The sequence below is a fragment of the Bombina bombina genome, chromosome 7, assembly GCF_027579735.1.
Source record: "Bombina bombina isolate aBomBom1 chromosome 7, aBomBom1.pri, whole genome shotgun sequence".
NCBI lineage: Eukaryota > Metazoa > Chordata > Amphibia > Anura > Bombinatoridae > Bombina > Bombina bombina.
Window position 1 is genome coordinate 585,199,015 of NC_069505.1, and position 14,763 is coordinate 585,213,777.

The following is a 14,763-nucleotide window of genomic DNA, read 5'->3' on the forward strand; positions in this document are numbered from 1 at the left end:
TTTTTTGCCTGGTTTTGCTTTTAAATACTTCTGAAAATTGTGCTTTTTCCATGAAACAGGACAGAGATTAAAGGCACAGTCTAATCAAAATTAGACTTTCATTATTCAGAGAGGGCATGCAATTTTCCAATTTACTTTTACCATCAAATTTGCTTTGTTCTCTTGATATTCTTAGTTGAAAGCTAAACCTAGGTAGTCTCATATGCTAATTTCTAAGACCTTGAAGGTCACCTCTTATCTGAATGCATTTGACAGTTTTTCAGAGCGAGAGGGCGTTAATTCATGTGTTCCATAATAGATAACATTGTGCTCATTCCGTGGACTTACTTATGAGAGGGCACTAATTGGCTAAATTGCAAGTCTGTCAAAATAATTGAAATACGGGGGCAGTCTGCAAAGGCTGAGATACAAGGTAATCACAGAGGTAAAAAAGTATATTAATATAACTGTGTTGGTTATGCAAAACTGGGGAATGGGTAATAAAAGATATCATCTATTTTTTTAAACAATAAAAATTCTGGTGTAGACTGTCCCTTTAAATTATTTAACCTAAGTATGCTGTACTAAAATGCTGTAAATTACCTGAACTACATACTACACAGTGATTGCTTAGAGCAGTGTGCATACACATTTACAGCTAGCCCTATATGACCACAATCAAGGGAAGTAAGATAAACATATTCAGAAGGGAAATCAAGTCGTTTATTAATGATTTGCAAACCCCTGTGCATTGAATTTGACTGTGCAAAAGCTTATAAAACATCTATTGTGTATGCCATTCTATTGCAATGCAGTGCCTACTTGCTGATACATACTATGCATCTATAAAGAATTGACTCATTATCTGCATTAGACTAGGGGAATGTTCTTATTCTTTGTATTTACATTATCCTAGCATCATATGTAACTAAAAGCTATGGTTGGAATGCAGCTATACAACTGGGCAATGGAGGATATTGTCAACTAAATATAGATTTCAGTGTTGGCAAATCTGATTCAATGAATTAATTCTGGGCATGGCTCGGTCTTCGCTCTTCCTTATCTCAGGAAGGAGTGGCCCTAATTGTTCTTATAAGAGATTGAGAAAGGTTCATTTAAACATTGATAAAAAATCACAATGGGTTATCTGGTTGTAATTCTGCTGATTCTTTCTCTACAAGCAACTGGTGAGTGCCATGCGAATTATTATTATTTTATTATTAATTTGTAGAGTAACAAAACATTTAGCAGAGCTATAATATACAAAATAACATTTATAGAAGCAAATTATGGACCATATTAATAGGTAGAGTGTATACTGTTCAAAAGTTGCTCTATAACAGAGTACAAAGTTCTAACAAAAAAGAAGAGGAACTGAGGTTTGAAAATGTTAGAGTAGACAAAAAGCTGTTTTTATAGATGAAGCAATTTCTTCTACAAAATCATCTTTCATTAAAAAAGGGTGAGAGGATAATTCATGGGTTTCTAGATATCAATTTTAACAACAACATTCCTTTCAGAATAAAAAAACTGTACTATAATATTAAAGGGATTTTGCTCTGGAAATTATTTTTACTTGTAGTGTACATCTTGTCAACAGTGCAATTTCTAGCAAGTCAATTTTCTTAAGGCAGCTTTTTCTCTAGCAATGCTGTAATAAATCTTATAAAGGGATATTGGGATATAGAAATAACTATCTCTAATAAAAAATATCCTTACAGAATGTCATAGGATAAGGTAATGATTGTATAACATTATTTTGTGTACAAAAAGGCAGGGTAGTGACACAGAGCTGTAATGCTCAGATATATTTATCATGATATTTTCTGAATATATGGTGTAATCTTATAAACATGTTGTACTAGATTGCAAGAGTTTTACAATCAATAATGCAGGATGCATTAAAGGGGCAGTCTAGTCAAAATTTAACTTGTATTATTCAGAGTGCAATTTTAAACAACTTTCCTATTTACTTTTATCATCATATTTGCTTTGTTGTTTAGGTATTCTTTGTTGAAAGCTAAACCTAGGTAGGCCGCCTCTTATCTCAGTGCATTTTGACAGTTTTTTAACAGCTAGACAGCGTTATTCATGTGTGCCATACAGATAAGATTGTGCTCACTCCTGTGGAGTTATTTATGAGTCAGCACTGATTGGCTATAATGCAAGTCTGTCAAAAGAACTGAGATAAGGGGGCAGTCTGCAGAGGCTTAGATACAAGGTAATCAAAACTGGGGAAATGGTAATAAAGGGATTATCTCTCTTTTAAAACAATAACATTTCCTTAGTAGATTGTCCCTTTAACTTGCGCTCAAAACACAATAAAAATAGCTCATCATCTATTACAAGTGTATGGTAAAAAGGTTTACCAGAGAATATTAACACGGCTGTCATTGTTTGGCACTTTTTTTTTAGCAGGAAGCGCTATTAGCACTCATATTGAAAGTGGTAATAGCGCTTAAACATTTTTGGAGACCTTTCATTGAATTAACAGTTTATTTATAACAAAACACATCAAAATATATTAAAATGATGCATTTCACTTATATTTATGCATATTAAATATAAAAAAAAAAAGATTATTTTTGCACAAAAAAATATAACGGTGATTTAAAGGGATATTATAGATGACAAGGTGCTGAACTATGAATATATATGTGTGTATTTATATGTGTGTAAGTATATATGTGTATGTGTGTATAAATATTTATTTATTTATGTGTGTGTATTTGTATGTACGTATATATATATATATATATATATATATATATATGCACACAGAGAGAGAATTGTACTGTATGTGTGCAGTGTTTTTAACTTATATTGGGCCAGATTACGAGTGGCGCGCTAACAGTTGCATGCTAGCGATATTGTGTTTATTGCGGGTACTTGCGCACGTGGGAAGTAGTATTACAAGTTGAAAGTATACACATTTGTTTGAGCACAATTAAACTAAACTCGCGTCTAGATAGGGCAAACTCAGAGCTCTGGTTAACTGTTAGGCTGAAAAAATGTCACAAAGCACATCAAAAATACATTACAAAGTACAGTTACACTCATATAACACTATCTAATAAAAATTACTAAAAATAAATTGCAATAAATAGTTATAAGAGTTCAAAGATATGAGGTACATATGCATTTATGTGTTTATATGTGTATATATGTCTGTAAATACATATAAACACATATAAATGCATAAATATATATATATGCACACACATACATATATATACACACACACAAACACACATATATATATATACACACACACACACACACACACACACACACACACACACACACACACATATATATATATATATATATATATATATACACACACACATGTACTGTCTATATATATATATATATATATATATATATATATATATATATATATATATATATATATGAACAGACGTTTGCACTCACAGGTCTTTTTTCAAACTTTTAATGTGGAACCTTTTCGGGGTATTATAACCCCATCATCAGCATACAACAGTGACAATAATCAAACATTTTATAGTGTTTTACAACCAAAGTGTACCAATCACAAACCTATATATATATACGTCACGTTGATTGGAGTACTATTTTATATATATATACACACACACACATATACTGTCTATATATATATATATATATATATATATATATATATATATACACACACACATATACTGTCTATATATATATATATATATACACACACACATATACTGTCTATATATATATATATATATATATATATATATATATATATATATATATATATACACACACACACACATATACTGTCTATATATATATATATATATATATACACACACACACATATACTATATATATATATATATATATATATATATATATACACACACACACACATATACTGTCTATATATATATACACACACACACATATACTGTCTATATATATATATATATATATATATATACACACACACACATATACTGTCTATATATATATATATATTTATATATATATATATATATACACACACATACATATACTGTCTATATATATATATATATATACACACACACACACACATATACTGTCTATATATATATATATATATATATATATATACACACACACACATATACTGTCTATATATATATATATATACATATTTAGACATTTATACACATGTATCTCTATGTTAAAGCCATTTGCAGCCTTTTTTCTCTAACACCTGAACCTTTATACCTTTTTTGTGCTATTTTTTTTCTAAAACAGTTTTTATTAGATAGTGTTATTATTTGTGTAACTGTACTTTGTAATGTATTTTTAATGTGTTTTGTGCAACCTTTTATTCAAGCGTAACGGTTACCCAGAGATCTGGCAAACCTGATGTGCATTAACTTAAATTGCACTCAAGTGTTTGCATTTACTTTCAACTTGTAATACACGTGCTACTTCCGACGCACGCAAACAGGCGCAATAAGCCCACTGATAGATCGCCACACAAAATCTGGTTCTTTATGTGGTGCTCATTATGGTAACATTTATAAGTCAAAAGTGCTAGGGACTGTTATATAAGGAACTGATGTCTGAAAAAAATTATAAATGAAAATAAAATGTGTGATCCTAATATGTTTTTTCTCTTTCTCTGTTTCATTATAGGAGGCCTCTGCCAAGGTAAAAGGAATAAACCGCAGGGGATGTCAAAATGACACAGACTGAAGGGAGCTACAAGTTTGTCCCTCCCCTTGCAGGGTGACACAGTGACACAGACAGAAGGGAGCTATGAGTCTGTCACTCCCCTTGCAGGGTCACACAGTGACACAGACAGAAGGGAGCTATGAGTCTGTCCCTCCCCCTGCCAGGTGACACAGTGACACAGACAGAAGGGAGCTATGAGTCTGTCCCTCCCCCTGCAGGGTGACACTGACAGAAGGGAGCTACGACTCTGTCCCTCCCCCTGCAGGGTGACACAGTGACACAGACAGAAGGGATCTATGAGTCTGTCCCTCCCCCTACAGGTGACACAGTGACACAGACAGAGGGGAGCTATGAGTCTGTCCCTCCCCTTGCAGGGTCACACAGTGACACAGACAGAAGGGAGCTATGAGTCTGTCCCTCCCCCTGCCAGGTGACACAGTGACACAGACAGAAGGGAGCTATGAGTCTGTCCCTCCCCCTGCAGGGTGACACAGTGACACTGACAGAAGGGAGCTACGACTGTGTCCCTCCCCCTGCAGGGTGACACAGTGACACAGACAGAAGGGATCTATGAGTCTGTCCCTCCCCCTACAGGGTGACACAGTGACACAGACAGAAGGGAGCTATGAGTCTGTCCCTCCCCCTGCAGGTTGACACAGTGACACAGACAGAAGGGAGCTTTGAGTCTGTCCCTCCCCCTGCAGATGACACAGTCACAAAAACAGAAGGGAGCTATGAGTCTGCCCCTCCCTCTGCCAGGTGACACAGTGACACAGACAGAAGGGAGTTATGAGTGTCCCTCTCCTTGCAGGGTAACACAGACAGAAGGGAGCTATGCATCTGTCCCTCCCTCTGCAGTGTGTCACTGTGTCAAAACAGAAGGGAGCTATAAGTCTGCCCCTCCCCCTGCCAGGTGACAAAGACAGAAGGGAGCTATGAGTCTGTCCCTCCACCTGCATAAGACACAGTGGCACAGACAGAAGGCAGTTATGAGTCTGCGCCTCCCCCTGCCAGGTGACACAGTGACACAGACAGAAGGGAGCTATGAGTCTGTCACTCCCCTGCAGGGTAACACAGTAACACAGACTGAAGGGAGCTACAAGTTTGTCCCTCCCCTTGCAGGGTGACACAGTGACACAGACAGAAGGGAGCTATGAGTCTGTCCCTCCCCCTGCCAGGTGACACAGTGACACAGACAGAAGGGAGTTATGAGTGTCCCTCTCCTTGCAGGGTAACACAGACAGAAGGGAGCTATGCATCTGTCCCTCCCTCTGCAGTGTGTCACTGTGTCAAAACAGAAGGGAGCTATAAGTCTGCCCCTCCCCCTGCCAGGTGACAAAGACAGAAGGGAGCTATGAGTCTGTCCCTCCACCTGCATAAGACACAGTGGCACAGACAGAAGGCAGTTATGAGTCTGCGCCTCCCCCTGCCAGGTGACACAGTGACACAGACAGAAGGGAGCTATGAGTCTGTCACTCCCCTGCAGGGTAACACAGTAACACAGACTGAAGGGAGCTACAAGTTTGTCCCTCCCCTTGCAGGGTGACACAGTGACACAGACAGAAGGGAGCTATGAGTCTGTCCCTCCCCCTGCCAGGTGACACAGTGACACAGACAGAAGGGAGCTATGAGTCTGTCCCTCCCCTTGCAGGGTCACACAGTGACACAGACAGAAGTGATCTATGAGTCTGTCCCTCCCCCTGCAGGTTGACACAGTGACACAGACAGAAGGGAGCTATGAGTCTGTCCCTCCCCCTGCAGGTTGACACAGTGACACAGACAGAAGGGAGCTATGAGTCTGTCCCTCCCCCTGCAGGTTGACACAGTGACACAGACAGAAGGGAGCTATGAGTCTGTCCCTCCCTGTGCAGGGTGACACAGTGACACAGACAGAAGTGATCTATGAGTCAGTCCCTCCCCCTGCAGGTTGACACAGTGACACAGACAGAAGGGAGCTATGAGTCTGTCCCTCCCCCTGCAGGGTGACACAGTGACACAGACAGAAGTGATCTATGAGTCTGTCCCTCCTCCTGCAGGTTGACACAGTGACACAGACAGAAGGGAGCTATGAGTCTGTCCCTCCCCCTGCAGGTTGACACAGTGACACAGACAGAAGGGAGCTATGAGTCTGCCCCTCCCTCTGCCAGGTGACACAGTGACACAGACAGAAGGGAGCTATGAGTCTGCCCCTCCCTCTGCCAGGTGACACAGTGACACAGACAGAAGGGAGTTATGAGTGTCCCTCTCCTTGCAGGGTAACACAGACAGAAGGGAGCTATGCATCTGTCCCTCCCTCTGCAGTGTGTCACTGTGTCAAAACAGAAGGGAGCTATACGTCTGCCCCTCCCCCTGCCAGGTGACACAGACAGAAGGGAGCTATGAGTCTGTCCCTCCCCCTGCAGGGTGACACAGTGACACAGACAGAAGTGATCTATGAGTCTGTCCCTCCCCCTGCAGGTTGACACAGTGACACAGACAGAAGGGAGCTATGAGTCTGTCCCTCCCCCTGCAGGTTGACACAGTGACACAGACAGAAGGCAGCTATGAGTCTGCGCCTCCCCCTGCCAGGTGACACAGATAGAAGGGAGTGATGAGTCTGTAAAACACAAGCGGAAAGCGGGTCACAGGTGGAAAAACAAAAGCATCTTTATTGCTGGTCAAACACGGAAGGTAAAATACAAAATAATAAAACCAACTACATGTAGAGAAAAACGGTCAGACGCGTTTCGGCTCACGCCTTCATCTATGAGTCTGTCCTTCACCCTGCAAGGTGACACAGTGACACAAATAGAGGGGAGCTATGAGTCTGTCAGTCCCCCTGCAGGTGACACAGTGACACAGACAGAAGGGAGCTATGAGTCTGCCCCTCCCCCTGCCAAGTGACACAGTGACACAGACAGAAGGCAGCTATGAGTCTCTCCCTCCCCCTGCAGGGTGACACTGACACAGACAGAAGGGAGCTATAAGTCTGTCCCTCCCCCTGCAGAGTGATACAGTGACACAGACAGAAGGAAGCTATGAGTCTGTCCCTCCTTCTGCAGGGTGACACAGTGACACAGACAGAAGGGAGCTATAAGTCTGTCCCTCCCCCTGCAGGGTGACACAGTGACACAGACAGAAGGGAGCTATAAGTCTGTCCCTCCCCCTGCAGAGTGATAAAGTGACATAGACAGAAGAAAGCTATGAATCTGCCGCTCCCCCTGCAGGTGACACAGTGACACAGACAGAAGGGAGCTATGAGTCTTCCCCTCCCCCTGCAGGGTGACACAGACAGAAGGGAGCTATAAGTCTGTCCCTCCCCCTGCAAAGTGATACAGTGACTTAGACAGAAGGGAGCTATAAGTCTGTCCCTCCCCCTGTAGGTGACACAGACAGAAAGAAGCTATGAGTCTTTACCTCCCCCTGCAGAGTGACACAGACAGAAGGGAGCTACTATGAGTCTGTCTCTCCTCCTGCAGGGTGACACAGTGACACAGACAGAAGGGAGCTATGAGTCTTTCCCTCCCCCTGCAGGATGACAGTGACACAGACAGAAGGGAGTTATGAGTCTGTCCCTCCCCCTACAGGGTGACACAGTGACACAGACAGAAGGAGCTATGAGTCTGTCCCTCCCCCTGCAGGGTGATACAGTGACACAGACATAATTGAGCTATGAGTCAGTCTCTCACCTGCAGGGTGACACTGACAGAAGGCAGCTGTGAGTCTGTCCCTCCCCCTGCAGGGTGACACAGTGACACAGACAGAAGGGAGCTATAAGTCTGTCCCTCCCCCTGCAGAGTGATACAGTGACATAGACAGAAGGAAGCTATGAGTCTGATCCTCCCCCTGCAGGGTGACACAGTGACACAGACAGAAGGAAGCTATGAGTCTGTCCCTCCCCCTGCAGTTGACAAAGTGACCTAGACAGAAGAAAGCTATGAGTCTGCCCCTCACCCTGCAGGTGACACAGTGACACAGACAGAAGGGAGCTATGAGTCTTCCCCTCCCCCTGCAGGGTGACACAGTGACACAGACAGAAGAAAGCTATAAGTCTGTCCCTCCCCCTGCAAAGTGATACAGTGACTTAGACAGACGGGAGCTATAAGTCTGTCCCTCCCCCTGCAGGTGACACAGACAGAAAGAAGCTATGAGTCTTTACCTCCCCCTGCAGGGTGACACAGTGACACAGACAGAAGGGAGCTATAAGTCTGTCCCTCCCCCTGCAGGGTGACACAGTGACACAGACAGAAGGGAGCTATAAGTCTGTCCCTCCCCCTGCAGGTGACACAGTGACACAGACAGAAGAGAGCTATGAATCTTCCCCTCCCCCTGCAGGGTGACACAGTGACACAGACAGAAGGGAGCTATAAGTCTGTCCCTCACCCTGCGAAGTGATACAGTGACTTAGACAGACGGGAGCTATAAGTCTGTCCCTCCCCCTGCAGGTGACACAGACAGAAAGAAGCTATGAGTCTTTACCTCCCCCTGCAGGGTGACAAAGACAGAAGGGAGCTATAAGTCTGCCCCTCCTCCTGCAGGGTGACACTGTGACACAGACAGAAGGGAGCTATGAGTCTTTCCCTCCCCCTGCAGGGTGACAGTGACACAGACAGAAGGGAGCTATGAGTCTGTCTCTCCCCTGCAAGGTGACACAGTGACACAGACAGAAGGGAGCTATGAGTCTGCTCCTTCCCTGCAGGGTGACACAGTGAAAAGACAGAATGAAGCTATGAGTCTGCCCCTCCCCCTGCAGGGTGACATAGTGACACAGACAGAAGGGAGCTATGAGTCTGCCCCTCCCCCTGCAGGGTGACATAGTGACACAGACAGAAGGGATTTCTTAGTCTTCTCTCCCCCCTCCCCCCGCAGGGTGACAGTGACAGAAGGGAGCACTAAGTCTTTCTTGTTGTGTATTACAAGGCAGATAGATTACATTTAATAAAAATGCATCTCTTGAACGGAATTAATAAAACAGTAACCAACACATGAATCCTTTATCTCGGTACAGACAGTGCATCTACTATACCTGGATATGCAATTGCCCTTCTGGTCCTGGCAGCTGTTGCTCTCCTGGCTATTTTTCTATGCTTCGGCTTCATGGTAAATTAAATTTTAGTCTGTACCCAAATGCTTTTTTTATTTCTAGATTTAAATGGATAAAATCTGCAAATCACAACACATTAAAATTCTTTACAATTGCATATGACCATGTGACGCACATAATATATCTCATTATGGGATAGATCACAAGTGGCGTGCTATTAAGCACTTTTGCTTGCGCGCAAACACCAACAAAAGTAAACTTCTATGGCGAGCGGGTTAGCGTGCGTATTATAAGTTGAAAGTAAAATGCTTGTGAGTGAATGAAAGCCGACGCACGCTAAATGTTCTTCTTCGGGCATTGCAACCGCTTTAACTTCTTTTCCTCATAGACTTCAATGAAGCTCGCAAATGGGAAATAAACACCTATCACACACTCGCTAACCCGACCGAGTTTAACCAAGTTCGCTATATTTGACATGAATTATGTATATTTTATAAGTAGAAAAAAATCAGTATGGTTTACTAGTCAGGGGTTAATTGTTACTAGCCCAGAGGAAAAAGTCACTAGTCCACTCAATATTAAATATTGGAAAAAGTCAAATTTCTAAGATATATATATATATATATATATATATATATATATATATAGGTATAGACAGGACTTGACATTTTCAGTGGTCCTAGACGACTTAGAAACTGCAGTGAACGACTTAGAAATTTACTTTTTCCTATCTTTAGCATTGAGCGGACTAGTGACTTTTCCCTCTGGGCTAGAAGCTTTTAACCCCTGATTAGTAAATCATACGGATATTTTTCCACGCCTGGGTATAGATACATATACAGATATATATAGGAATATATATTTAAAAATACATAGAACATTTTCCCCTATATGAATAACATTGGAATGTAAAATATTTACAGTAAATACACACTTAAACACAATATTAAATCTTTAAACTGATTAAAAATGTTTTTTATTGTTTTCAGGAATCTGAGTGAAAAGGGCTCCAATGTGTGTTTGTGTTTATGTATATACATATAAACACATATAAATACATACATACAGATATATATATATATATATATATATATATATACATACACATATTTAGATATGTATATGTATAAATATATATTATAGCCCTTTGCAGTCATACCCCTTTCAACCCTTATAATTTTTTTATTAATATTTATATGTATCATTTTTATTAGATAGTTTATATATGAGTCTACATGTATTTTTAAAAATATTTTAGTTGTGTTTAGTGCAACTTTTTTGCCCTAACCATTTACGCCAAGCCTTCAGTCACGGTAACCACACCAGCGCATATTTAGTTTGCACTCGTGCGAACGCATTTACTTTCAACTTGTAATACGCTTGCAAGTTAAAGCGGGTGTGATATTTTAGTATTGTGCGTGCTGTTAGTGCACCACTTCTAGCCCTAGGTGTGCGAATACAATTAGTAGTTTAATTAATATTTATATGTATAATTTTTATTAGATAGTTTATATATGAGTCTACATGTATTTATGTTGTGTTTAGTGCAACTTTTTTGCCCTAACCATTTACGCCAAGCCTTCAGTCACGGTAACCACACCAGCGCATATTTAGTTTGCACTCGTGCGAACGCATTTACTTTCAACTTGTAATACGCTTGCAAGTTAAAGTGGGTGTGATATTTTAGTATTGTGCGTGCTGATAGTGCGCCACATCTAGCCCTAGGTGTGCGAATACAATTAGTAGTTTAATTAGTAGTTTAATATTTCTGTTTATTTTTGGGAAATATTTTGTTAATTGCATATATTTAATAGAAATACATTTGTATAAAGGATTGTAAAGGAGCTGAAATCCGCAAAACACCAAATTATAATAAAAACAATTAATAGACAGGCTCATGAAATGTAAACCACAGATTGGGTTCAGTCACTGGTGTAATATTTACTTTTCACTGTGTATAACTGCAGGAGAGGCAGCATCCAGTTCTACACTTTCTAATTTAACCAAATTATCATGTAATGTACCTAAAGTAAAGCTTAAAGGACCAGTCAACACAGTAGATTTGCATAATCAACAAATGCAAGATAACAAGACAATGCAATAGCACATAGGGGCATATTTATCAAGCTGCTTCCCGCTGTTCCATAACTTGTCCACCTGCTCTGAGGCCGCGGACAGAAATTAACCCCATCGAATACGAACGGGTTGATTGACACCCCCTGCTAGCAGCCGATTGGCTGCAAATCTGAGGAGGGAAGCATTGCACCAGCAGTTCACACGAACTGCTGGTGCAATGATAAATGCCGACAGCATATGCTGTCAGCATTTAACGATGTGCAGCGGACATGATACGCTACTTCGTACCATGTCGCTCTCACATTGGTAAATATACCCCTTAGTCTGAACTTCCAATGAGTAGTAGATTTTTCCACTCCCCCCTGTACCATGTGACAGCCATCAGCCAATCACAAATGCATGCACGTACCATGTGACAACCATCAGCCAGTCACAAATGCATATACGCTTATTCTGTGAATTCTTGCACATGGTCAGTAGTGATTCAAAAAGTTTAAATATTAAAAGACTGTGCACTTTTTTTTAATGAAAGTAAATTGGAAAGCATTGCATGCATATCTGAATAATGAAAGTTTAATTTTGACTTGAGAGTCCCTTTAAGGGCCAGATTACAAGTGACATATTCACAGTTACACGCGCGCTAACTCACACAAGTTAAAATCTTACTTCTGGCGAAGTATGCGTGTGATGACAGAGTTCATTTTTAGGCTCCTTGATGCCCTGGATTGTTGAATTTATTCAGCCTTGTATTGGGGTCCCCAAAAACTTGATACCTTATTTTAAAGTTTGGATGACGTCCAATAGCAGGTCACTAACTTTAAAGGGACACTAAACCCACATTTTTTCTTTCATGATTCAGATAGAGCAGCAATTTTAAGCAACTTTCTAATTTACTCCTATTATCAATTTGTCTTCATTCTCTTGCTATCTTTATTTAAAAAGCAGGAACGTAAATCTTAAGAGGCGGCCCATTTTTGGTTGAGAACCTGGGTTATGCTGGCTTATTGCTGGCTAAATGTAGCCACCAATAAGCAAGCCCTATCCAAGGTTCTGAACCTAAAATGGGCTGCCACCTAAAGCTTTAAATTCCTGCTTTTTAAATAAAGATAGCAAGAGAACGAAGAAAAAATAATAATAGGAGTAAATTAGAAAGTTGCTTAAAATTGCATGCTCTATCTGAATCATGAAGGAAACAATTTAGGTTTAGTGTCCCTTTAAATTAAATAGCTAATTAAACATCTCATATTCTAGAGAGAAGCTATACATTCAACCTTATTTTAACATCTGAAGGCAATTAGCAAATATTATTGTCCATCATTTATTTTAAAAATATATAAATTGCACAATAATCAACAATCTTGAAAACGCTCAAACTGGAAACTCCATAACTTCTGAAATAATGTTTTCCATTTTAGATTGCGTTCCGTCGGAGTTAGCGGTCAGGCCGCTGAAGCAAATGGATCCTTTAATCGTTCTTGTTGAAGCATCAGTCTGAGATAGTAAAAGTCTCCTATTCTTTAGAAGATCCAATAAAAATGCTTGATCTGGTGTCTATGAAGAATATTTTGTCATCTTCAACAAACATAAATGTATTTTTCTTTAACTCATTAAATCCTCTGGTTCTGCTACTGAAATCTGTGACAAGGAAGTTTTAAAACTAAAATTGCATGCTCTGTTTTTTAGGCCGTTTAAAGTGAATGTAAATTTTGATGTTTAAGTGCCCGGTTTTTAAAACTTTGATTAAAAACAGGGGCACTTTAATTCATCAAAATTTACATTTCACTCCTGTTGTGACAAAAAACTTACCTTTTAAACTTCACAGCAGCTGCAGCTTTCTCCGGTCTCACAAGCCATTTCTGATGTCAGAAATGATTGATAGGTCATCCTCCAATCACAGATTCCCCCCCGGGGGATTCAGTGTCTGATTCACTGCTGTGATTGGAGGAAGCCAGATACCTCATTTTAGACCCAGGAAGAGGCTTTGAAACAGGTGGAGGAAGCTGGAGCTGCTGTGAAGATTAAAAGGTAAGTTTTTTTTCACAACAGGAGTGAAATGAAAATATTGATGAATTAAAGTGCCCCTGTTTTTAATCAAAGTTTTAAAAACCGGGCACTTTAGCATCAAAATTTACATTCACTTTAAGTTTTGTATTAGCAACCATTGCAGATCCCGCCCATGCAGAACCTAGGCAAGGAGCCAATTAGGGATGGCAGTCAAATTTAGCTGCCAATCATCAGCTCTTGTCTGCTTAGGAGATGCACTGCTCCTTTGCAGGGGTTAAATACATAGTTAAGCTAGGTTCTATAACTACAAACTAGTGCATGCATGCAATTTGTGCTTTAAACTATGTGTTTAAACTCATATAAGACAACAGCAATATGATTTTCACTTTCTGTCCTGTCTATGGCTGCCATTTCTTCTAAGTGGCCTCTGTAGAATTTTTGTAACATTATATTCAAGGTTTATGAAACTTAGTATTTGTACAAGGAGGGAGTAGCCCAATAATGGTTTTATGAACTAAAAGCAATAAACTGAATACTTAATAGTGTTCAATAATCAACTGTTAATGTAACTGTTTTCTACTGTGTGAAATATAAATATATTTATGAATGTGAATGTATTTTTGTTTAATGTACAATAAAGTAAATTATGCAAAAACCCTGTACTTGGACTACAGACAACTGTATTTTATTTCCCTTCTCTTATGCCCAGGTTTGCAAGGACCTTTCACTATCTGAACATACAATGGGAACCTAAATTTCTAATACTACTAGGTTTGTCAGATGGACAACTTATTGTTGATTGGGAATGGGAGGTAGATAGGGCCACACAATGTCCCGCTCCCCCCCCCAACAAAAAAAAGTCTAACATAGCCCCTTCTCTTGAGCTCACCATGTATATATATATATATATATATATATATATATATATATATATATATATATATATATATATATATATATATAGTAGAGAAGAAAACAGCACTCTC

The 14,763-nt window shown here is 39.9% G+C and overlaps 1 protein-coding gene across 2 annotated transcripts in view; it reads left to right on the plus strand.

The window, feature by feature from the left end:
* The window catches only part of LOC128667143 (uncharacterized), a 91,366-nt gene extending 77,857 nt beyond the window's left edge, over positions 1–13,509 (plus strand). The window contains exons 2-4 of one of the 2 annotated variants that reach the window (XM_053722064.1): positions 4,636–4,650; positions 9,662–9,753; positions 13,189–13,509. In XM_053722064.1, the coding sequence (XP_053578039.1) occupies positions 4,636–4,650; positions 9,662–9,753; positions 13,189–13,209 (128 nt within the window). In that variant the 3' untranslated portion in view covers positions 13,210–13,509. Of the gene's footprint in view, positions 1–4,635; positions 9,754–13,188 lie in introns of both variants that reach the window. The other variant, XR_008403298.1, reaches the window with a different exon arrangement.
* The last annotated feature ends 1,254 nt before the right edge of the window (positions 13,510–14,763 follow it).